General features: G+C 50.4%; 1 protein-coding gene across 3 annotated transcripts in view; it reads right to left on the reverse strand.

Moving 5' to 3' along the window:
* LOC100122873 (lachesin) overlaps positions 1 to 23,365 on the reverse strand; it is a 139,226-nt gene that overhangs the window by 9,763 nt on the left and 106,098 nt on the right. For 2 of the 3 annotated variants that reach the window (XM_008203652.3, XM_008203651.3), the window contains exons 6-10: positions 22,719 to 22,847; positions 18,823 to 19,107; positions 18,366 to 18,428; positions 12,514 to 12,678; positions 142 to 297 (exon numbers count right to left, since the gene is read on the reverse strand). In XM_008203652.3, the coding sequence (XP_008201874.1) occupies positions 188 to 297; positions 12,514 to 12,678; positions 18,366 to 18,428; positions 18,823 to 19,107; positions 22,719 to 22,847 (752 nt within the window). In that variant the 3' untranslated portion in view covers positions 142 to 187. The remainder of the gene's footprint in view (positions 1 to 141; positions 298 to 12,513; positions 12,679 to 18,365; positions 18,429 to 18,822; positions 19,108 to 22,718; positions 22,848 to 23,365) is intronic. The other variant, XM_016986967.2, reaches the window with a different exon arrangement.

A 23,365-nucleotide genomic window follows, 5' to 3' on the forward strand; every position in this document is an offset into this window, starting at 1 on the left:
ATTTCGAGCAGACGCGTGTGCATTTCACCGGATAAGACGTAACCGTAAAAAGTCCATTTGGTTCGTCGCTCGAGAGAAAGACTCAGCGCGACAGGCGCATGCAGGGAGTACACGAATATGTATGTGCATGTTTATACGAACCAGTTTCAGTGTCGGCAGAGAGTAGTAGGAAGAGGTGAGGCGTCGCTCAATTCGCGGCTTGGGGAACGTAAGGCGGCATGTACGGCCCGGTCAGGATGTACTGCACGGCGACGACCATCAGCTGGGGCGCACTCCACCTGATGATGTACGAGCTTCCTAAAACAGAAAATGCATTTCGCGTGTTTACCCAACATTGCTCTATCCACTCTCCCTCTTCCTCGAGGGTAGGCGGGGGATGGTGGGATGAATCCGCCGCCGCCCGTCGGCTCAGCGGGAGACAAGACGCGGCAATTGGATTCGCGCAGCGAGTGGATGTGTGCGCGCTTTTAAAATGATCGTAAAAAAGTTTACGTCGTGCTTTTGGACGCAGCTCTGTTTCTCTGGCTTAAAATGAATGGGTCGGTGTTTCCCTCGCACCAGCGGAGGATGTAGCGCACGGGAAATTGTTTGGATTCTATACGGGTGATTATTTTGTAAAAGGAAGAGAAAAAATCAAAAAGTTGCAGCGCTGCGGCGAGGACATGTAAACGACGGAGACAGCGAGGAGCGCGCGGGTATAACACAGCTGGTTTCCGCATCGCCGGAGGGCAAGAATCGAAGTGGCTCTCTCTCTCTCTCCGATTTCCCGGAACTTTCAGCGAAATCCCTCGAGTGCGTGTCTCTCTGTCCGAGCTAACACGCGATACACGCGGGGAAAGCCGAGAGAGACGAGCTGAGCTGCTTCTGCAATCGGGACGACGTCGCGAAAATGCTCCAGCGTCGGATAAAATCCCGGGCCCCGTATCGGCTTCTCGGAACTTAACTGCCGCTCGCGCAACTCAACTCCCTCGCAGCAGTTGCGCGAGATTCCTCGGAGTATTATCTTTACGCACGCGCTATATATACTTGTACTCGTTCGTGCTCTCGTTACTCCGGCTTCTAACTCGGCGCACACGAGATCTTTTTATTTCGCGAGCTTTCGTTATAATCTTTACTCGCTGCTGCCCTTACTTTTTCTATGGGATTTCTTCTCACTCGCTATTAGCGGCCAAATGGACGAGAGTCAGTATATTGTGCTTCGGATAATTACTGACGGCTTGGCTTGCAGGGAAAATCGTAACGGGAGAGATTACTGAATTCGCGGATAAACACTCTCCTTTCATCGTTTTGAATCGAAACGACTTTGCTTTTCGGCGCCGCGCACAGCCCGCTGGAGCTCAAAGCGACTGCATTAAATTATTGTGCGAATGAGCTCACGCGAGATCTGAGTGAATATATCGAATAAATGACTCCCGCGTCGCGGATAACGCGCTATCGCTTTAAATATTCTTTTTTTTCGCGAGCTGCAGCGCCAGCCCAGCGAAAAAGGTGAGGCAGAGGGCTTTTCGTTTAAGCGACTTTGCACAGCGCGAGCCTCCTTTTTCTCGCGCGGATCCGCGAGGCTACGAAGGTCCTCGTGCACACGCGCGGTTGGAAAAAAGAGCCGCGCGCCGCTGCTTTCAGAATCGAAGAGAGAAAGAGGAAGCTCTGCTCCGCGACAAACAGAGAAAGAGAGAGAGGAAAAAAAGATCAAAAGCACGTAATTACTTAAAATGAAACACGACGTCTGTCGAGAGCTCTCGCGCCTGTGTACACGCGGGGCTAGCTACTGAGAGCGGAATAACCGAGCGCTACTCGAGGAGCCAGCTGTGTAGGGCGAAATTAATTAAATTATTTATAAAAGCGAGTGGTTAATTTCACCGGATCGTTTAGCAGACTTAACCTTCTTTTTATTAACTCCCGCGGTGACGCGCAGTCAAAGTCAGCTCGTACTCACCGCTGCACAGGGGTTAATCGCAATAATTTTCAAATTGACTCTCTTTGTATAAAGCCGAGCGAAAAGGCGTATTCGAGATTCGCAAGCTCGGAGAAGGCTCGAGCGATCACCGTCATTCTTAACTCTAATCTGCGATTAAGCTCAGCCATCTCGCCGCTGCAATGGCGTGTCTCTCCGAAAAGCAGAGGGGGAAAAAATAACAAGTGCACTCAAGTCTGCCAACGCTGCCGGGGCAATCCTAAGTGAAAAATCTCGCTCGCTCGCGCTGCAAGCTCTCTCTCCCTCTCCAAAGTGTAGCCGGTATATATAAAGGCGCAGCTGCTGCGACACGTTAAATCGCGCCTGAATTTTCGGTTTAAAGCGCGTGCACTTCGCGCCGCGTTAAATTCCGGCCGGGCCGGAATGGAAATCCGATGGATGCGCATAAGTCGAGAGCTCGCTTTTACGGCTGACGAGTCGACGTGTTTAATTGGCTGCGGAGCTCTGCGGCGACCGAGAGAAAAAGAGAGTGGATTCTGCGCTCTGTGTGTGTAATGAGTAAATACATGCGCTGCGAGAGATGATTAAATATTTTTAAATTAGCGGAAGCCCCGCCTCGCTGATGTGTGCGGTCGACGTGTGTTGTCGTACTTGTTGCTCTGCTGCGGAGAATTTTTAATAAAGCACCTTTGTGATTTAAAATGACGTAAACACGAAGGTGCAGTATATAAATTTCATAATTGCAAGCTCGGCGAATTTTATCACTTCAATTTTCTCGCGGAACTTTTTAAACGCTCGTGAGCGCGGAATTTATTACGATCGCGAGGCAAAGTTCCGATAAACTGCTTTCTAAATTTAACGACTTTTTCACCTCGATGCCCTAATTATTTAAGTACACGAAAAGTGGGTTAAGTTGTAGGCCTCGAGGCGCCACCCGGGCTAAGAACCGGTTAACCTCTGGTTTCGATTCCGCCCAACCCTCTCTTGAAATAATTTACGTGTTTGCCTCGCTATCGTAACGATTATACCCGATCATCGTGTGTCAAGCTCTCGACGGATCGACCCGAAAGGCGCGGATGAAAAAAATCGAAAATAAAACCCGAGAAAATGTTATATAGATAAGCGGATATAAAATAGCAGGCGCGTAACTGTTGCTTTAACGAGAGCCGCGCGCAGATGCGCCATTCGACGCGCAATAATTGCTTCTTCAGCAGCGCGCCGCGAGGGCTCAGCCGCCGCCTGCTTTTATTTTACACGCGAATTATTCGCCGAGTGTGCCAGCTCGCGCATCTCTTTGCGTCTCTTTAGCCCGCGCTTTTAAATGCCTCGATATACATGTATGAGGTGCACACACGGGCACGTAGCTCTTTAGCTCGTTTACTCGGCTTCAAACACTTCGTTCCGGCGGCTTGAATGTTATTTCTCTTAATTCGGCCTTTCGTCGTCGTCCTCGTCGGCCGGGACGACGTTTTCATCAGACTGAACGACGAAACGTGGGAGGCCAGACGGCCCCTTTTCCGCAGAAGAGACACGTCGCGCGTTCTAAGGAGATTGTACGACGAGGAGGACTAAGCTCAGCGGACCGGCACATGTGGGATCTTATTTTGTTTGTTGTTGTTTCTCTCTCTTGCCTCTGCAGGTATACGCTCGAGAGAGGATTGCGCCGCTGAATTTATTTTTTTTTTTCATCGGAGCGGAAAAAGTCCCGCTGATACAACGTACAATGGAGAAATTATATTGTTTTCTTTGGGAGAGGAGAGAGAGAGAGAGAGGCCGTTTTTAACGAAACTGCTCAACTTCCTCTGTACGGATGGTAATAAGATGGCGAAAGTTTTGGTTTTAAGCAAAGCAAAGATTTAAAAAAGTTTCGCGAAAATCCTACCCCGCGGAATAGCGGCAGCGGCAGCTAGCGAGTAGCTTATATTCTTTGTCGTCGTTTCGCTTGTTTCGCCAGTGTTCCAATTGAAAGTTAAATTTACTTTTATTCAAAAAAGCCATTCCAAACGCTATATCATACACCGCTGCATATTCGCGCTACCGCTTTCTTTTACAATAATTACCCAGTCCAATTAAACCGCGCGCAATTGATTCGCAAAGGATTTAATAGCGACTGAAAACCTTCTAGCCGCGCGATATTAAACAACAAAACGTACGCTCGCTCGCTCGGCTCTGCGTGTTTAAGCTAGAAATGTTAATCAAAGAGAGAGACGGCGAAACGGCTGAATTTAATAATGCGCAACAAATCTATCGCGCGCTAGCTAGCTAGCTCACATTCGCGCAACGACGCGCGTGCCGTTACGCAGCGGCGACGGCGGCGGCAGCGTTAACGCTCTCTCACTCGGCTCGCGCGCGCACTGTGTACGAATTATGATTATGAGACTGGTTTCCACGGCGGCTCGGCGGTCTCGCATATATCGGATGCTTTCCTAATTAATTACGAGATTCCGCGCTGGAGCGGCAAGGGGAGACCGGGAGCGCGGACGGCAGAGGGGGGGGGGTGTACACGGGGCGCTGCTCCGGCGAGCAATTTTCCGAAGCGCGCAATATGCGCGCGTGCGGGGATCCTCTCGTCTCGCATTATGATTTGCCAACAAATGCTTACTTCGATGCGAGTGCGGACCGTTGCGAGTGTAGCAAAAAGCTCCCGTTGCGCGGCGCGCGCGAAAATTCAATTGGCTAATGGGAATTCCTGGTGAGCCGATCGCTCGATGCTGAAAAATCGAGGAAGGGCTTCAACGTTCGGCGATTCCAACCGCGGCGGTTTTCCTAGGTCAGATAAGAGTATTAGCAGGCGCCGGAAGAACGCGAGTAAGTGACAACGACGAGGCTGCGCTGGATACACATACGCGGAGTAGCTGCACGGCCCCTCCCAAGAGTAAAAGTTATTCGTCTCGGCAGAACCTAATCGTCCTGCAGCTCGAGCAGAGAGAACAACCACCAAAGCCGAGCTAGCTCGCTCGCGCGCTCGATCCATTAATTATACCACTCGCGCGAGATTAGGTTATCCCGGGGCACATAGCACCGCCATAAGCGCCAGTGCTGCGGCATTTCCCATCCTCTCTCTTCCTCGACTATATACAAGCAGCTTGTGTGTTGTGCCTTATACACACACACATACACACGGACGTAGACAGACACACGCCGCGCGCGCGCACGCTCGTCTCAGGAAAGTTTCAGCACTCTCGGGGACCGTCTTACCCATAAGTGCGTGGCCATTGTAGCTCTCTCGCTCTATTGCGATTTACTGCGACAAGCCGACCAGGTATAAGCCCTGGGCTAGAACTTTGCCCGCGCGACTCTGTTGTCGCACCCCGGGCTTTATAACAATAATGCGACCTAGCCGCCAGCAGCACCGCACTGACGCAAAACGCGCGAGAGTCTGTCGCTCTGTGCCCGCTCGAACTTGAATAGCCCCCTTCGAATTGACGATCGGTAGCCGCGTCGAAAGCTGGCTCTGATGAGTGCGAATCGACTTACTCGTTTTTGCTGAATCACAACTATATTTTTTTCTGTTCAAGGCCATTAATTGTCCAGGACACTGAATTTTCGCTACGCATAATTTAGAGAGCGATATATACTTGCTGGAAATTAATGCATATTATAACGCGCGCGATAAATTTTAAATCTGCTCAGGAGAGGATTTACGTCGAGCATGTATCGATGATTAAAATTTTATTATTATTATAATACATTAATCTCGTTTCAATATTTATAAGCACGTGTGATTTTACGCTCGTGCTCGTCGTGGGTTAACGAAAATTGCTCTAATGAAAGAGCGTTTGACTGCGGACGGAATTATTCGAGCGCGGTAGCTTGCATTTTTAAAGCGAAGTTTATATCGTGAAAAATCGTTCGCCCATATTGCACAGCCGAAAGTTCGATTCAAGTACACGCGCACTTGTTGGGCCGAGGGGGGCTTCTCGCTTTGAAAAATATTTGCAGATTGGAGGCGCACGCGCGGCGTTTGAGGAATGCGACCCGCCTCTCGAAAAACTTTGAAACTCCTGTTTGTCGCGGACGCGCGCGCGCATTCCCGGAAAGCAACTTTTTCCTCCTGCCCCGCAATCTTTGCTATGTTGATTGGCGTTTCAGCTGCGCGCTCGTTAAAGTTCTCTGCGCGACTTGCCGAGGACTCAATTTTTCGTTCGGTATGAGAAATTAATCGTCGAATTACACATCAGCGGGTTTATTTAAACAAGGATCCACGCAATTCGTCGATTTCACATCTCTGTATGTACAAGCGTGCGGTGCTATTCGGCGAACTATAAATTGTTTACTCGGATCGAAGTGTTCGACTGACCATTAAATTCGGAGATTGGATTCTATTTGCGCGCACCTAATCCTCTTTTGTTGATGCAATGTATCTGGAGATTTTGGGGGGTAATGGCCTAAACCGAATTGCTTGCCGAGGCGAAACAAATTATTTACACATTCGCCTTTCGGGCTTAAACTCTGTATACACAAATTATTTTCAATAGGATCAATTAGCGCGTTATCATGCTTGCCAAATCGGGTTCGTTGAATTCGCGTGCGCAGCTCGTGTAATTTAATGACTAAAAATGAAGAAGTTTCAGCTATTTATGCGCCATAAGGAACGTAGTTAGTCTTCTCTATAAAGCTAGCGTAATGCTCGCACACATATATTTCAAGAACGCGTCAGCCAAGGCGCTTCCTCTAAGCCTAAAATAGTAGCTAAAGCAGCGCCCTTATCACTTCATCAACATCCACAATATTGTCTCGTTTTCAACAATATCTTTCTTTAGCATACAAGGTTTGTACATTTTTTTTCCCGAGAGCGAGAAGCCTTTCATATATCACACGCAGGGGAGCGACGTTCCGGGTCGCGCTAGGCGAAGGCACTTGGAATTTATGTCTTTTTGGGATACAGATAAACAGCCGTGTGAGAGAGTGGGAGGGAGCGGCTTGACGCTTTATGCCTCCGAGCTATTATTGCCCGGACGGTTTAAGGTGCTGCGGATAAGGCTTTGGCCACTTTTTTTCTCTCCCGCTCACGCCTTCGCGCCATTTCGTTATTACGCCCGACTTAATCCTCGACAGGCTTCACCGCCGGGACCTCCTAAATGAGATAACTGATCGGCTCTGAGGTTTCGCGTATTTCGCTAGTGTGAAACAGGAAATGCTGCAAATTTCAATGTTGAGAACGAGTATAGCCAATTTTCGAATACATCCGCTCCCTGTTTACGTCAGGGCACTTAGCAAAAATCAGCTATACTCGTGCCGTGCGTCGCGGAGAATCGAGTTACGGAATTTTCGATCGGCCGGCTCAGACACAGCTGCGGCAGCAGCAGCAGCAAACCTTTCATCGGCAAAGTGCAGGAGCCCTAATCGTAAGTAGATATTCAGGCGGCGTGCACTCATGGGAAATTCGGCGCGCCGTGAATAAATTTGATATCCTGCGTGAGCCGGCGCAGCACACGGCGTACATACATGTGCGTGCAGCTATGTAAACGTATCTACATGTAGTGCTGTAAGACGAAGAGAGAGAGGAGGACGCTGCCAGCAAGGGCCATTGCGAATGCAACGATACCTCAAGCTGTTTCGCGGTGACTTACCGCCGCGCGCGCTTGCGCTCAGGAGTAGGACGATGGACGAGACGCGGCAAGAGCCGGCTGTATTCTTTTTTACGAGACGCAATAAAGCCTAGGTATGAATTTCAGAGGGCGACCCCTCCGAGCCCCGGCTATATACTCTCCCGCACACGCTGCCCCGGCCGTATGTGTACGTGTGGTTTTAAGACTGCCGCCCCCTACTGTCTCTTCGCGCGCGCGCGCGCGCATATTGCGTGCTGCCCCTTGTGTCTCGCGCTGGATAATGTACCGAGATATATAATACGCGTATTTATTATATAAAGGGCGGACGGGAATTCGAAGCGATCTCGTACTTTTCATAACGTATACGCGTTCAACCTGGGCAGTTTCACGATCGACGCGGCTCATCACTGCCTATACAATCTCGGGGGAGACTATTCATTTGGAAGAGAGGAAAAAAAACTTGTTATTTTTCCCAGAACAAGTCTGCGAAGAAAGCAGACCGTGAGTAGGGACGCAAGGGCAGAGGGAAGACGACTATGTGTGGAAGGAAGAGACACGGATTGGCGCAATTTCTTCGCAGCTCATATAGCGCACGGGGATCAGTCCGCTCTTATACACGGCCGCGCGCGACGTAATCCCGAGAATTTTGGCGTTTCGATAATAGAGCTCATCGCAGTATCATCGATCGAGGATGAATTTCGCGCAAGCGTCTCGTTTACCCGGATGAAATTTTCACTTCGATTATCGGGACCGAGCGTCGAGAAGAAACGCAAACGCTCGAAAAGGGAAAAACAAGACGCAGCCGACGAGGCAATAAAACGGGGAAAAGCGAGCGCGCGCAGCGGCCAGTTTCATCGCACTCGAGAGATAATTCGCGTGCTTACATCGCGTATACAAGACACCTTTGGGGAAGCGCGCACTTTCGCACAGGCCGTTAGGCGGTTTATTTATTATTTTCCGCCCGGCTAAAATTGCCCCCCTCGCGCGTCGCGCCCCGGGAAAAAAGGAGAAGGTACCCTGCAGCAGACGCACACTCGGTGCTTCCGACTCGAATATACCGAGTGCTCTCCTTTTCTCCCGCAGGGCTCTGCGTTTTCGGAAAATTGTCCGTCACTCCTAGTTTGTAATACGTATATAGTGCCGAACGTGGTTTTAACGTCAAGTTATAACTTGCTCTTCGAGGATTTAACGCGTGCCGGCGATTTGTCCGCGCGCTGGCTTGTCGTAAATCAAAAGGAAACGTGTATCGCGCGCGCGCGCGACTAAGCTGCGAGCAAATGTAAATATACGCATCGTGTGCTGCAGGCGGACGAGAAAATACATATGCGCTCATATATACTTAGTCCGCCCCTCCGTCGCTCACTCTCTCTCTCTCTCTCTCTCTCTCTCTCTCTCTCTCTCTCTCTCTCTCTCTCTCTCTCGTCTCTTTCTTAAACTATGCTTTACTCTATGGGGGTTTATCTTATCCGGAGAGGAGAGCTTCCCACGTTGGCTAACCTGCGAGCTTATCTCCCGAGAGAGGAGAACGACGACGACGACGACGACAACGTAAACCCGTAAGTGGGCCAGGGAAAGGGATGGCGGAAGAGAATAGGACGGCGCGTATAAGCCTTGAAAAATAAGGAATACATTTGTCTCATGTCATGCGCGCGAGAGAGAGAGAGAGAGAGAGAGAGAGAGAGAGAGAGAGTTCTCGAAATTTCCAGGATATGTAATACCTGCGCGCGCTAGCACTGTTGACTAGTTGCCGTCAGGGGGAAGAGACCGTAACTTTCTCTTAACGGATGAGGGATGATCGAGGAATTTCCACGGTTCCGCGAGAATAAACACATTGCCACAGAGCTATGGAGCGGGAAGAGTGAAATAAAAGAGAGGAATCAAGAGCCAGTCGCGCGGAGTGGGTAATAAAGGAAAAGGTAGTGTACGTAGTGGCGGTTTTACTCCATGGTCAAAAAGCCTCGGTGCGCGATCGCGGCCAAAAGGCGCCCAGCTGCGAGGAGGTTCCTGGGGGGCGATAAGAGCCCTTCTTTCGCGCAAAGTTTAGCTTTTCAGCGTATATGGGGCTTCAAAGAAGTTACATGGAATCTCGAGAGCAGCGCGGGCGGGCTCGAGAAAAGAAAATTACCTCGGCTATGCAGCCGCGGCGCTGTAAAGCACACGTGTGTGTCCCCTCTTTTTATCTACTTTACATCTCGGCGCGACCCGACACACTCTTTCTCCCTTATCTGCATCCGAAATCTCTAAATCTCAGAACAAAAGGGCCGTATCGATTCCGTGACAATGGCGCGACGATGTATCGCCTCTGGCCTTCTGACCCCGAGTTCTTCCCGCTTTTTTTTCCTCTGAGCAGCGTTTCTCATAAACAGCGTGTTTTGCTTTTGAAATCGATCGGGCTGCGGGCTGTATGCTTCTCTCTCGAGTTTTTTAGGCTGCTGCGTGGCAAAGCTTCTCGTCCTTGTGCTGAGCGGCGCGCGTTATTGAATTCGAAAATCGGTTGACGGAGATGTGCGTCAACAAACTCGTGGCTTTGACGTTCGCGGGATGTTAGCTCACAGTGCGAGGGGGTGAAAAAAAGCGTGCGGGACAAAAAATTTACAAACGACCAGAGATACAGAGGGAAATGGCTGTCTAGCTGCGTGCGCGCTTTATTAAAAGCGTTCGCGTTCGAGCATAGGTGTCTGTTTCGTGTTTTCTTTTGTCGGGCCATTTCGCCGAGTGGATAGTCAATGTACTGTCAACTCGTCGAAAATAAACGAAAACGCAGCCGAGCATACGATAAATACACACGTAGAACCGACTCGACTCGCGCATCAACAAGATCGATCGGTGGTTCGTCTGCAGTGCAAAGGATGATACACGCGCGCAGCCAATAACTTTCACTGCTCGGAGCGTATGTGCAGCGATATCCGTGATGCTTATTCTCATCTGGGAGTTTAGACAGTTAGACGCGCCGGCCGGCATTTGAATGGCGTTGACGGGACGCCGCAAGGCGAGCTTTCGCAAACTGCAATAGCTCCGACGCAACGTGAACTTTGTTGTGTTGCAGCAGCCGTAGTTGCGTGTCACTCTATAATCGATTCAAACTACGCAATAATTAACAGCCGCGCGCGCACTTGCTGATCTGTGTGTGTCTCCGCAGCGAGTCCGCGGGAAGATACGATATATGCGCGAGTCGTGAATATTCAAGCAGTGATTGCACCTGTCGCGGCTGTTGCTCCAAGGGTCCTCGCAGGGGTACGTGTGAAGTTTACTGTTGCTGAAAATTTTTTCAAATTAGATGCCGAAGCCAAACGGAGAATACTCGCGTGCGTGTGTAAGACCGGAGCGAAGCGCAGGAATGCAAAATTCAAGATGGCAAAATTTTCTCGCCAAAGACACGAGAAAAAGAGGAGTAAAAAAGTAGCGAGCCACGAGGGAGTACGTGGGAGAGGTAACGGGTATACGTATACACACACAACGGCAGAGAGAAAACGGGGACGAGCCGCTCGCGCTCGCGTAGTTAATATTAACGGGCTGCTATAGGGGCGGCGCGTGTGTTGCTGCTACGTAATGCTCCATATACACTAAACAGAGAAAGGGATGTCCATGCATATTTCAGATTGGGCTCCGGGGCTCCAGGACACGTGTAACCAGGACTAGCACCTCTCTCTCTCTCGTACACTTTGTCGCTCTCTCCTCTGCAACGCCGATAACGAAACGCATCCGGCTCTCTCTCTCTCTCTCTCTCTCTCTCTCTCTCTCTCTCTCTCTCTCACCCGCGCATAGGGTGTGCGGGATAATGGGGCGTTCGAGAAATACCCGAGCCATTGCGCGCGGAGTATAGCGAGCGGACGTTACGATAAACTCTCTCGAGCCCTCCCGCTGCCGCCACCGCATCGAAAACGCCCGCGCGAATCTTCTACGTGTGAGCCCTCGATTTGTCTCCTTCCCTCCGGCCTCTCTGCTCTATGTAGCTCGCACGTCCTTCGCTCCGCGCTCTCTCTCTCTCTTTCTCTCTCTCTCACTCTCTCTCTCTCTGATACCGTGTAGCGGAAATCCGTTAACCCTTTGAATAGCGTCCCGTGCGCGCGTACGCCTCTTTTTAGATTCTCGAACTGTTGTTTCGCGCCGCGTTGGGAATGACTAATTGCGAATCGACGGGAAAGTTGCCTTTCGCGCGTTCTCTTTTCCCGGATTCGCTCGATTGCGAGCAGATTGCTCGCGCGCGCTTGATTCAATCTTGCGGGAACGAGTAAATAATTACTCTCCAGACTCTATCTCCGCGATGCGTGTGTGCCGTGTTGCGAGAGCCAACAGGGGATCGTATCGTCGTATAAGAAGACGAGCGGAGTACTGCATACATGCAGTACGCGAATGGGTCGTCTTGTAATTTCGAGGATCGAGCGCCGCCTATCTCCGGTCGCATCGCGGATACACCGTGAATAGTTAAGGAAGTGCCGCGGCGATTTGGTTGGTTGTTTCACCAACTGTTTTGGTTTTTCATTCCGGCGATCGCGATTGCCTCGGATCAGCCGTTCGTATTGATTCGACCTCGTGTCACACACCAGACGGCTAACTTGAATGAATCAATCGTGAATAAATGTCGGAGAGTCGTAGTGCGGCTCCGGAATTTACGACTGGCTTTTTGGCGTGAAATATGCTTGCTGCAGCGAACTCGTTTATTGCAGTACTTACCGAGATTTTTCATCCCGCTCGGATGACCGGAATGATTTACAAAAAACGTTGAATGAAATAAATGTCTACGGGTCTACTAAAAAAAGAGGGAATGTGGACAAACACAACAGCAAGAACTACGAGAAGTCGCAGTTGTCCGATCGCAGCGGACGTTATCAACTTGAGAGCGAGCCCCAGATCGACAGTGCATGGTGCAGAATAGCAATATACGTAAAATCGCCTCGTTCAAATGTTCAAAATTCCCGCCACAGTGATCGCGTGAGTATAGCGTGATATAACTGCGCCCTGCTCTCTCTCTTTCTCTCTCTCGGCTGTCTCGGGCCGCGCGAAACAAGGGGATCGTGTGACATGTGTATATCGGGGTATTCTCACCTGTTGTACTGTGGGCACTGCTGGATCCGCGGCGGTTCTCCTCGGGCCTGTCGTACTCGGGCTCGCGCAGGGCCGGCCTCTCGGTGCGCCTCGGATAATACGGGGAATACGGGGACGGCCAGACGGTCGTCGAACGCCTCGGCGGCGCCGCGGTGCTCTTTCGTCCTGGAAAAATATCAGCAAACACACTCTATCTCTCATGGCTCTCATAGCTTGATAATGCCGATTTTAATTTTGTTCATCTTGTTCAATTTTTCGCGGGTAGGGGCTTCGCGCGAGGCTTTACTATTCCACACCATACAGAGCTCTTGGCTGATGCGCAGCTTGGTCTACTTTGCGTCGCTCTCGTCTGCTCTTTACTTTCTTATATTCATCCTGCGATGATGGGAAACGAATTGACGGCGGGGAAAAGAGCGGCCCGTTATATACGCGCTGTATTTTATGCGCGTTTATGAATAGACGCGCTCGGCTCCGCGTATATAATAAAAAAGTGAAAAATACGAGTTTGTTACGACTTTCTAACGGCGTATATAAGCACACGCGTGTACTTACTCTCTCTCCCTCTCTCTCACTCTCTCTCTCTCTCTCTCTTTCGCTGCGCGAGCATCAAGTGCTTTCCATCCGCCGTTATATTCAATGCGCAGGCACGGCTTTGAAAGATCTATACATACTGAAAATTTATTAAAGCCAATAAATAAGCCCAACACCTGACGCGCGTACAGAGAGAGAGAGAGAGAGAGAGTTTTCGCGTTAATTTTGTTGACGCTGTATTCACGATACACGCGCGCGCGTTATTAAAATTATTGACGTTTTGCCCCTTTTCTCCGGAAAATTAATCTATTCCGTGTAATGGCGAACGAGACACGCGCTCATTAGCATAACTCAAGTGGAGCTTCGTAAAAAGCGAGAACGTCGATATTCCCCCCAGAAAAAGAGAGGAAAGAGTCTTCCGTACAAGCCGTATATCGTATAAGCGACAAACAATGGCCAAAGTGCGCGGGAGAGATACAGAGAGGAAGAGAGCAAAGCCGCCCGCAGAGAAGCATGCATAATCACTCTCAAGTCGAAAGCTCACAAATCTACATTTTCTCCCTCCGACGACTTTTGAAAAGCGTCCAACTTGTTGCACTCGATTATGCAGGCGCATCTTCGGCAACAGATGCGCTGCGGCTCTGCAGTACAAGCCAAAGCGCCTCGGGAAAAGAAAGGGATGGTTATTGTATCCAGCTTCTCCCCCGCCGCGCCTGTGCCTTCCTTTTCACGCCACCGTACATTACGCGAAAGCTGCTCTGCTCCCCGGATGTATGTTTCTACGAAAATTTACGGAGCAAGGATTGGATTTATTATTTTTTTTTTTTTTGGTGCTCCCCTGCACAAGCCTGGAATTAAAGTCCCAAACGTTGATCCTTCATGACTATTAATATCTCGCGTATCTCCGCGGCGCTCACACGGTCTGCTAAATTTTTCCCAAAAACTCGGTAATCTGGCATTAAAAGCTCGCCGGGGCCGCGTCTCTTTCACTTGCACCGCACGCGCGCGAAACACCAGCGCTGTGTGTATCCACACCGACACACACACACACGCACGCACGATGCACCGTACGTCGCGTTTTCTGCACGGGGCACATTTTCTCCGTCGGGCTCACGCAGAGGCGGAGGCAGCAGCAGCAAGCCACTAAAAAGTTTTCGAATAAAAGTTTAAATACGCCCGTCGCTAAACTTTGTTCTGGCCAGGATGATGTTATACCCGTCCGGGGCCTGCACCCACCGCCGCCGAGCGGAGCGTGTGCACACGAGCGAGTGAACGCGGGCTTCTCGTTCCCCTAACAATATGGCCGCCGGGACCTGTCTGTATGCTAAGAACAAGCGAATGCATTATAAGCTGCCGCGCGCTACGCACAAGATAGGGATATCCTCTCTCTCGACTGTATTACGGTACGCAAGCACGCGGACGAGGGACGACGTGAGAGAAGAGAGCGAGAAAGAGAGAACCGGGTCAATTCGGAGAGCGCGGAATTTCCTCGTCGGTCATGAGTAAAACATCGCTGCTGTTTCTTTTTCCAGGGCAAACAGTCGTTAACTCTCGCTTGCTCTCTTTCTCGCTGTGTGTTTTATTAATTTCCCGGCGACACCTGCTCGAAAATGGCGAGTTTCGCTCTCGACACACGCGTGGCGACAAAAAGCTAAGAAGCGGTCGTATCTCTCGGCTTCTTTTGTCCCTACTGCAAGCTCGAGACTCGATAGCGCCTGTTTATGAGTTTCATCGCTGTCGTCTCGCGTATACAGCCCGCGCGCGCGCGCATATTAATGCCCGGCCCTCCTCGAGTGCCCCTGTCTTGCATAACTCACTCTCTCTCTCTCTCTCTCTCTCTCTCTCTCTCTCTCTCCGCGTTTTCATTCAATGCGCGCCCAGCGTAATTCATCCCGCGTGTATACTCTTTTCATTAAGTATTGTTCGCAGGGGGGGAAAGAGGAGTCGTAATTTCGCCGCCGCTTCTAGACAAAAGTCGAGGGGATAAGTTGAGCTTCTTTCAAGGAAATTTCGGCTTTGTTTTCGGCTGCGATTAAAGGCGCGCTTGATTGATAAACGTTAGAAGCTTGCGTATACGCGGGAATAAAACGCAACCCACATATACACGACGCGGACGCAAAACTTATGAAATTCCCCGGACAGTCCATAAGGTTGCGGCAATTCTCGGAAAACAATGCCGCGGCGCAAGGATATTGGAAAATGCCTCGCTCTCATTGCATCGAACGCGCGAGAAAGGGATGCGGCTAGAATTACACCTTCGAAATGCACGTATCGTAAGCGATGCTGTTTCGAAAAAGAAATATAACCGAGTTACGATAGTCGGACGCGCAATAATGCATCATCATCCCCGCGCGGTCTAACGAATTATTCTCGGATACGTGGCCGATAGCTCCTATTTCAAATTTATCATTCAGAGCTCATTCAGACGGGAGTAACTTATCAATTAGGTTAACTCGCTAGCTAGCTCGTCGCGAAATGTGTCTCGGGCGAATTTAGCCAGCGGCGGAAAAGCCAGCAGCCGGAGCAAACTCCCGCGCGCACACGATCTCTCTCTCGTCACGCACGCGATCCTCGCTCCCGCGACAAATGCCAGAAATTATTCTACTCTCCTGCCTAGCTATAGGTATACGCGCGCGGGGCACGGTGCAGCGCGCGCCGCAACGATAATTAATTAGGGCTACACGATCGATGGGCGTCCTCCGAGAGAGCGCAGCCACTCATTATTAAACATCCCCCGGCCTCGATGGACTAATTTCATCCCGGCGTCTGCGTGCAGGCCACATTAACTTACCCCCCTATGCAGATGCTCCTTATTGGACGCTGCTGGGGGGTGCCTTATGCTTCCCTTGCTCTCCGCGACGGTACGTATGAGTCTCGATGAAAGTTATTTCTACTCTGAACCCGAGCGGTCCGACCAAACCTGGGCGTTACTACTTGGCTCCGCGTTAAAAACAACGCCACTGTACACGCGCGAGTTTGAGGCAAATGAACCATCAGCCAACTTAACCGCAGCCGAACTGGCTTGTATGCGCGCTTGTGAGTTTGTATAAAGACCACAATAATACGCGCAACAGCGTATAACGCCGACGAAAAGCGCGCGAGGGCGTGAGAAAACGGCCAAACGAACTGGTACACAGCCGGTTAGCCGTAATGAATTTGAAGACCGCTGGTAGCTCGTGGCGCTCTCGCCGGTTTAGCGGTCATATAACCGGATGAGGGTCGCGCGTAGTACTGCAGCGCGGAAACAGCGAGGCAGCGAAATGCGCGGGGCGATACATAAGTTCGTTTCGAGGCCAAGCTCCGACCGACGACTGTGTGTGTGTGTGTGTGTAGCCACAATGCAATCGCTTCTTACACTTTCCTCGTCCCACCCCTCGTCTCCCTCGGAGACGAGGGAAAACAATTACACGAGGACGCGGTGTATATACATAGACACCTAATCACGAACCCCAAAGCGCGTACAAGATACTACCGCGCATACGTACGTATACATACACACACACGCACGTCAGGCGTTAGGTCCATCGGCACGTTCGGACGCTCATGCGCAGACGGACGTGCCCGCTATCCCTTCCCCTCATCGCGTACATATAGACGAGGAGTCGCCCGACCGGCGGCGCGAGTCCGTATTCTGCGGCGGTAATTGAATTTTAAATGCACTTAATTAGGTCAGCTGTTAAGCCCTAGTATACCGATGTAATACCTCGCCGCTGAAAAATGAAAATTCCGAGGCAGCTCTGTGGCGAAAATATTATTTCAAAAGCGTGCTTTTCTTTCGTCAGTGCAGGCCGATATTCGAGCTCTATATAGCCGTGATAATTTCAAAATTAATTGAATACTCTCGATCGAGTGATGCTCAGACTAATTGCTAATTTATTTAAAAAGCCTGTCTGGCTCTGCGCAGCGATTAACGGATCGCTGCAAGGAATACCTCGAATAACCCGACATTCATGGGGCGATTCCCCGAAGTTGCGGAAGATTACAAATCGAGCTTGAATTCATTAATCAAGAGAGTCATTTGTACACGCACTCGAAACACAGCCCCCTGAAAAGCACATGCATCCGAACTATATTACCGCCAAAACAAATTGCAGCCGGCCCCGCAACGCGGAAAGATCGGCGCGTGGATCGACAGGGCTTGCATAATTGATAGTACACGATAAAGCGCGGTACAGGCGCTAATTCAACATCCCTTAAATGTTTTCCACCCTCTTTCCACACACCTATCGGCTCTCTATCGGCGCTTCATCATCGACCTCGTTTGCACCCTCGACAACATACGCTCACTCTGTCTCTCTTTTCTCTCGTCTTTCTCCCTCAGGCTTTCCCATCTGTCGAAGCTATTTTTCATATTTCCCAGCGCGCGATAAGGAAAGAATGGCGGCTGCAGATAGCTGCGTGTGTGTCTGTGTGTGTGTGTGTGTGTGTGTTTGCGTGTGCCAAAGTCAAGCGCGTGGCTTGCAGAGAAGGGGAGTTAATAATGCAGCATATTGAGATTGGTCTCCTGAAATATACGCGAGCTCGCGCGAGCATGAAACAGGAAAACCTGAGTTTAGAATACGTTAGGTAGGGGGGAACGCGAGGAATTCGTTTCGGGAGAATATAATGTATGTTTGTCGGAGAGGGACGAGTGGTGCTTTATGGAGAAGCTGGAGGGTATAATATCGATTCGCTGCGGAGACGTAAAAAAGTCGGTCGATCACAATTAGCGCCGATTGAAATTTTATCACCCGGCGTCTCTCGCTTCTAATTTATCGACTTCAATCTCATTCTATCTCCTCGATTCTCCGAACTGATGAGTATTCTCGCGGTTTTAACGCTTGCGCGGATTCGCATATTTAAGGCTACACCGTATGAGTTTGTAATTAGTCGATTGGAAAAATCGAAGAACCCGATGCATTATATCGCCGCTGGTGATCTCTCTCCTGCGGTTCAGCCGCGCGGAGAATAGCCCTTGTGACCTGACCTATTACTTTCTCTCGCTACTATTTCGCCCATGTTATTATTCTCCCGTCGTTGCTCAATAATGCAAGCTGCCATTTGCGGCCCGGAGTGAAAAAGAGGTAACGCTGTAACGGCGCCGAAAGCCGAAAGCTTACGATGTACATGCATATTATACATCTCCCCGAAAAGTTCGCGACCGGTGAGCTGTTTTTATCCAGCGTGTCTTTAATAATCCTCTTTTCCATACTCGAATATTCGAGCCGAATACGAGAGTGTATTCCGAAGGGTTATCTTTTTTTCATCCCGTCAAAACTCTGTGCCCCAAGGTGGTCGGAAGTATGCTATAGGCACTAAGAGAGAAAGATAGCACAGCTCACCTTCTTTGTTAGCGCTGCTCTTGATCTCCGTCGCTTTCGGCGATATCGAGGGCTTCAAAAATTCTGAAACAGACAGACGGTTCAATTGGCATTCGTTCGGGCGTCTGCGGCTGACAATTAAATTTTAAGCGAATTATTCGCTGAATCGTAACAAGAGCGCATATTAGCGAACTCGCGAATATAGCTGCTTTGATTTATCGATACTAATTTCATAAGCGGTATATCTATCGCGGTAATCATTTCGCCGCTAACGACGAGTATTATTTTATTAAGCGTTTAGTTCGGGTTCCGAAAAAGAAGCACAGCGAGCGCGTATCAAAATATAATGGTCGAGCTAATTCCGAACGCGTCGGGCGCGAGCTTCAAATATCAATCGCGCAAATACGCGCACGCGACATTAGCATATGCTACATACTATAGACGTGCACAGAGACGTGCACAAACACACACAGCTCACCGTAAAGCCTGATGGAACCCTCGGTCTCGCCGAGGGAGTTTTTGCTGATGCATCGATAGTTGCCAAAGTCGCCTGGCTGGAGATTCCTGATGGTGAGACGCATGTGATTCCGGTAGCTGTTCTGCTCCGTTTCCGTCGCGTATTTCTCACTTGACAAGACCATCGAGTTGTTGAACATCCAGTAGCTGATGGCTCTCGGGTGAGCCTCTGTCTGGCAGTCGATCGTCACGTTGGTGCCGGACGGTGCGCCCACCAGTTGATTCGGCACAAAGATCATCGGCGAGACTGGAACAGAGAATACGATATCGAAGTCGAATAAAAATAGCTGCAAAAAACGGACACGCAACCGACCGCGGCTCTTTCACATATTTTTTGCTTTGTTTACGCACAGATATAGAATTGAATGCAATCGAGCTCCGGCGACGAAGCGAGATTTTTCGCGTTCCAATTTCAGTATTTTATATGGCGCGCATCACTTTTCACGACACGCGCAGATCAAAGTGCCTACGAGTACAGAGAGAGAGAGAGAGAGAGAGAGAGAGAGAGAGGGGGGGGGAGAAAAAGAGTCCGGATTAATCCCGACGTCGAGTGAGTGGTTTTCAATGTAATAAGTTTTTGCCTTTTTCGCTGCAATATCGAAGCGCCGGCAGCCGGCGGGGTAAATGGAAGCCTACGCGCGGGCTCGCGGGGAAAGGAACAAAATGCTTTTACTTCGCGAGCAGTCAACAAACGCACACAGCAGCGCCCGGATGAATTATTTCGAGATAAAGGCTCGTTTCGATAATTGAAATTCTATTTTGTATCGGTCGAGGGAAAGTCTCCCACGGGCTAGCCGCGGGGGCGGATCACGTCCGAACTCTCTCTCTCTCTCTCTCTCTCTCTCTCTCTCTCTCTCTCTCTCTCGATGAATGTGCTTCTCTTTCGCTCCGCCTCGCTTTTCGTTTAATTCTGCGTGTGATTGCACGGGCGTGCGCGCGTATACGCGCGTACCGGCTATTCTTCCCTCTGTGGGTTTCGATCCGAAAGTTTTTCCGCAGCGCCCATATATAGTGTAAACGTTTTCCCGCGAGCTTTTTTAAAATACATTGATTAAATTTGCCTTCGGGAAATTTCTTCCGCTGTTTTCTCCCATATTTGAGCTTGGTTATTCGAAGTTGTGCCTATAGGGCTTCGACGTATATAATTAAAACGAAGGAGAGCTCCATCAACCGGTCGAGGTGTATGATACGCGGCATATGTGTTTTCTCTCCGTTGCAGCTTATTCAAATTTTAACGTATCCGCAGCAGCGGCCACGGCGGCAAATAGACGCGCGGCATTTGACACCGGGAGAGCGAGTCTGGCATAAAACACAGGGCCCGCACGTGACTCTCCTGCCAAGTCAAAGAGTCGGTTTCGTCGCGTGATTTTCGTATTCCCCGCATTCGACTAACGTGTACACATACACCCACACACACAGCAGCCGCGCCACGATCGAGAGACAATGCGCTGGCTCTATATAGTCGCATAGAGCGGGGCTGCGTCTGCTGTGTATAATATGCGCCGTGGCGCTGGCTGAGCGATAAATCGGAACCATCCTCGTCCCGGCGCAGATAAAGCACGCGACTAACGTCCCACACGTGACACGTACGTGTTGCGTGAATGGCGCATGAAGTTAAGGGAGAGCCTCGTAAAAAAGCTGGGTCGGACATGTTTCATAAAGCGCGCAAGCTCGTCGCGGCCACATTTTTATTTCGCGTTATTGAGAGCGACTTATCGCCCGACCCGATTGCGCGACGACAAATCCGCAGAGGTTTCAGTGAAAAAAATGCCAGACACACTTTTATCGGCTGGATAATTTTTCAGCCGTCGAGTCATCGAATTAAATAATACACCCAAGGCCCCTTACGAGGTACGTTCTCGAAAACGAAAAAAATTCATCTCATGAGCGTACAGCGACGCTAAATTACCAAAGTCCACAAAAATTGAATAACCGATTTGATCCCTTGTTCAACGCTCGTGCTCGTAAACCAAAAAAAATCGCTCGTATAAATCACGCCTCAACAAGCGCAGTTTTATCGGTTCTACGTCCCCGCATGGCTCTCCCTCACAGCGGGATCTAAGGGGATGGGAGGTGAGCGCGGGGGCATAAAGCGATGATTAATGATTTTCAGAAGCCCGCTATGGCGATCAACAGCTCGTTCTTCATCAACAATAGTTTTACGCGGTGTTAAAAGCCGTATACGCATAACGCGTATAATGCACCTATAAGCATTACGAGGCATCGCCTGTGTACACGCGAATCGCAGTTTGAATGCAGCGGACAAAGCAGTGGAAAATTTCAAAAGCGACTCCGCGTTTATCGCGGCGCCAGTGACTCGTCTCTCTCGCCAGCTCATTTATATCTATACACTGCAGCCACGCACACACGAGTGAGCCGCACACATCCAGCGAATCCGTATATCGGGATTGCGCTCGCGCGCGTGGCATGCGGTGGGGAAGGCTTGCCGCAAATCCGCAGATTGCCTCGCTGACCCCCTAATTAACGCATACTTCTCCGCCGAAGCTTCCGAGAGTCAGCTAGTACAGAGACGTCCCCGTACACTGCCCCTGCGACTAGTGCGCGCGCAGAGTACGCCGCCGTCGTCGTCGTCGTCGACGTTCATGCTGTTGCAACTCGCCGTAGTATTATGTTTAGCGTCCCCTCGTTGAAGCTCGGCAAACAAGCGTCAGACGCCTGCCGCTGCTCGTTTGATGATATACACGGGTAAATAGCTCGACGCCGAGGGGCTTTATTGCCGGAATATTTGGGCTACTCGAATCTTATAATACGGGCACATCAGAGGCGATGAAACTGTTGTACTATCCGGAGCCGAATCCGTCGAGAAAATACGAGCCACCGCGATATACGTTCGAATATTACTTATGCGCCTGCATCGTCGTGGCGCTTGTCCCGCGGGCGTATAACAGCAGCAGCAGCACTCACTCGCAGGCTCTCTCCCGATGGTGTTTACGCGAGAGCAGCTCGCTCGTTCGCCGAGTGACACGAACGAATGGAAGGCATAAAAGGGAAAAATGACCGGGACCTGCGGGACGCTTGCCTGCTCCCGCCGTATTTCCCATGGGCTTCTTCTCTTCGGCTATACATGCAACGCCAATCTAGTGCCATCGAGTGGTGCGCTCGCTCGCGTACACACATACACGCGCGCACGCACACCGCTGGGAGGAATGAAATTTAAACAATACAGCCTTCCGCACCTCCCCCCGCGCCTTTCCTCGCCGCCTACGCGCACACAGCCCCGGGCTAGCGGCTTCGAAGTTGCCTTGAGACTTGAAAGCTTCCACGGGGAGAGTGCACGCGCGGGCGCCAAAGAGACGAGTCGGGGCATTTTTCGATGATGAAAAGTGATGACGCTCGCGCGTCAAAGTGCGGGGATCGAGATTGAAGCTTGAAAGGATAACTTTTCAATAGACCGCCAGCGCACAGATTGACGGTTAGCCCGGATCCATCGTTACTTAAACGCTGTTTAGAGAAGCTTGCGGAGCAGATGTGCGAATTTCCGAAATTGGATATCACCGCCTCGCGATACGTCGAATTTTTCATAAATAGTCGCGGAATTATCGAAAACGCCAAACGAGAGCGCAGCACCGCGTCACTTTGAATATTTAAAATATCCACAGATATACTCATGAAATATAAAACGATAAAAGGCTATTGAATTTCCGCGGCTCTTCTTTTTACTCTGCCGGTTGGATATTCGGTTTCCGCCGCCATTTCTCCCCGTTCATCGAGTATCCAGTTCTGTGCTTTATTTATAAGAATAACGCTGGATGAACATTTTTTCTCGCCGTTGATAAAGCAAGCAAATAGTGCAGAGCGAGAGGGTAAATACGGGACGTTGGAAAGTGAAACACTCACACTCAACGTCCACGATGATCCTTTTGCTGACAGTCGGCGGCACGCCATTGCTCGCTATGCAGAGGTAGGCGCCCATTTCGTTTCGCGTGATCTTCGTCAGGTTCAGCTGATCGCCCTCGTGCGTCAACACTGCAACATAAGAAGCGATGGTGTTAAGTATAATATCAGGGAAATCAAGGCGAAAAATGCAGCCGTCGCGACGTCTTTACAGCCTTGTTGCGTGATGTCTTCATTCCGCGCGAGCGCGAGCATTAAACGTAGCAAAGTTGGCCTCAAATATATAAATCGACCGAGGTAGGTAGCGCAAGTCTGCGTTGCATCAACTCTCGAGGCGTTCTTGCTCTCTGCCTCTCTCGCGGCTACACGGAGTGCCGAGGCAATTTACGGCGAAACTTGCGGGGCCTCGAAAGTCGCCGCAAGAACTATTGTAATGTGCGTTTGGAAGCTCGGCAGAAGCCCATAAACCGACTCGAGGAAAGGAGAAGACCGAGAGTCCGAGAGTTACGGAAACATATAGAGAGGAGAAATGAGAGGGCGCCGCCGTAAGCGGGGGGAAAAAGGGAATAAGAGACTTCCCAGAGAGTTTGCAAGGCGCGCCGCGGCTAACGAAGGCTTGCAGCGATGTCGTTTTGTTAGCCGCTCGACTG

Source organism: Nasonia vitripennis, chromosome 5, assembly GCF_009193385.2.
Source record: "Nasonia vitripennis strain AsymCx chromosome 5, Nvit_psr_1.1, whole genome shotgun sequence".
NCBI classification, from domain to species: Eukaryota; Metazoa; Arthropoda; class Insecta; order Hymenoptera; family Pteromalidae; genus Nasonia; species Nasonia vitripennis.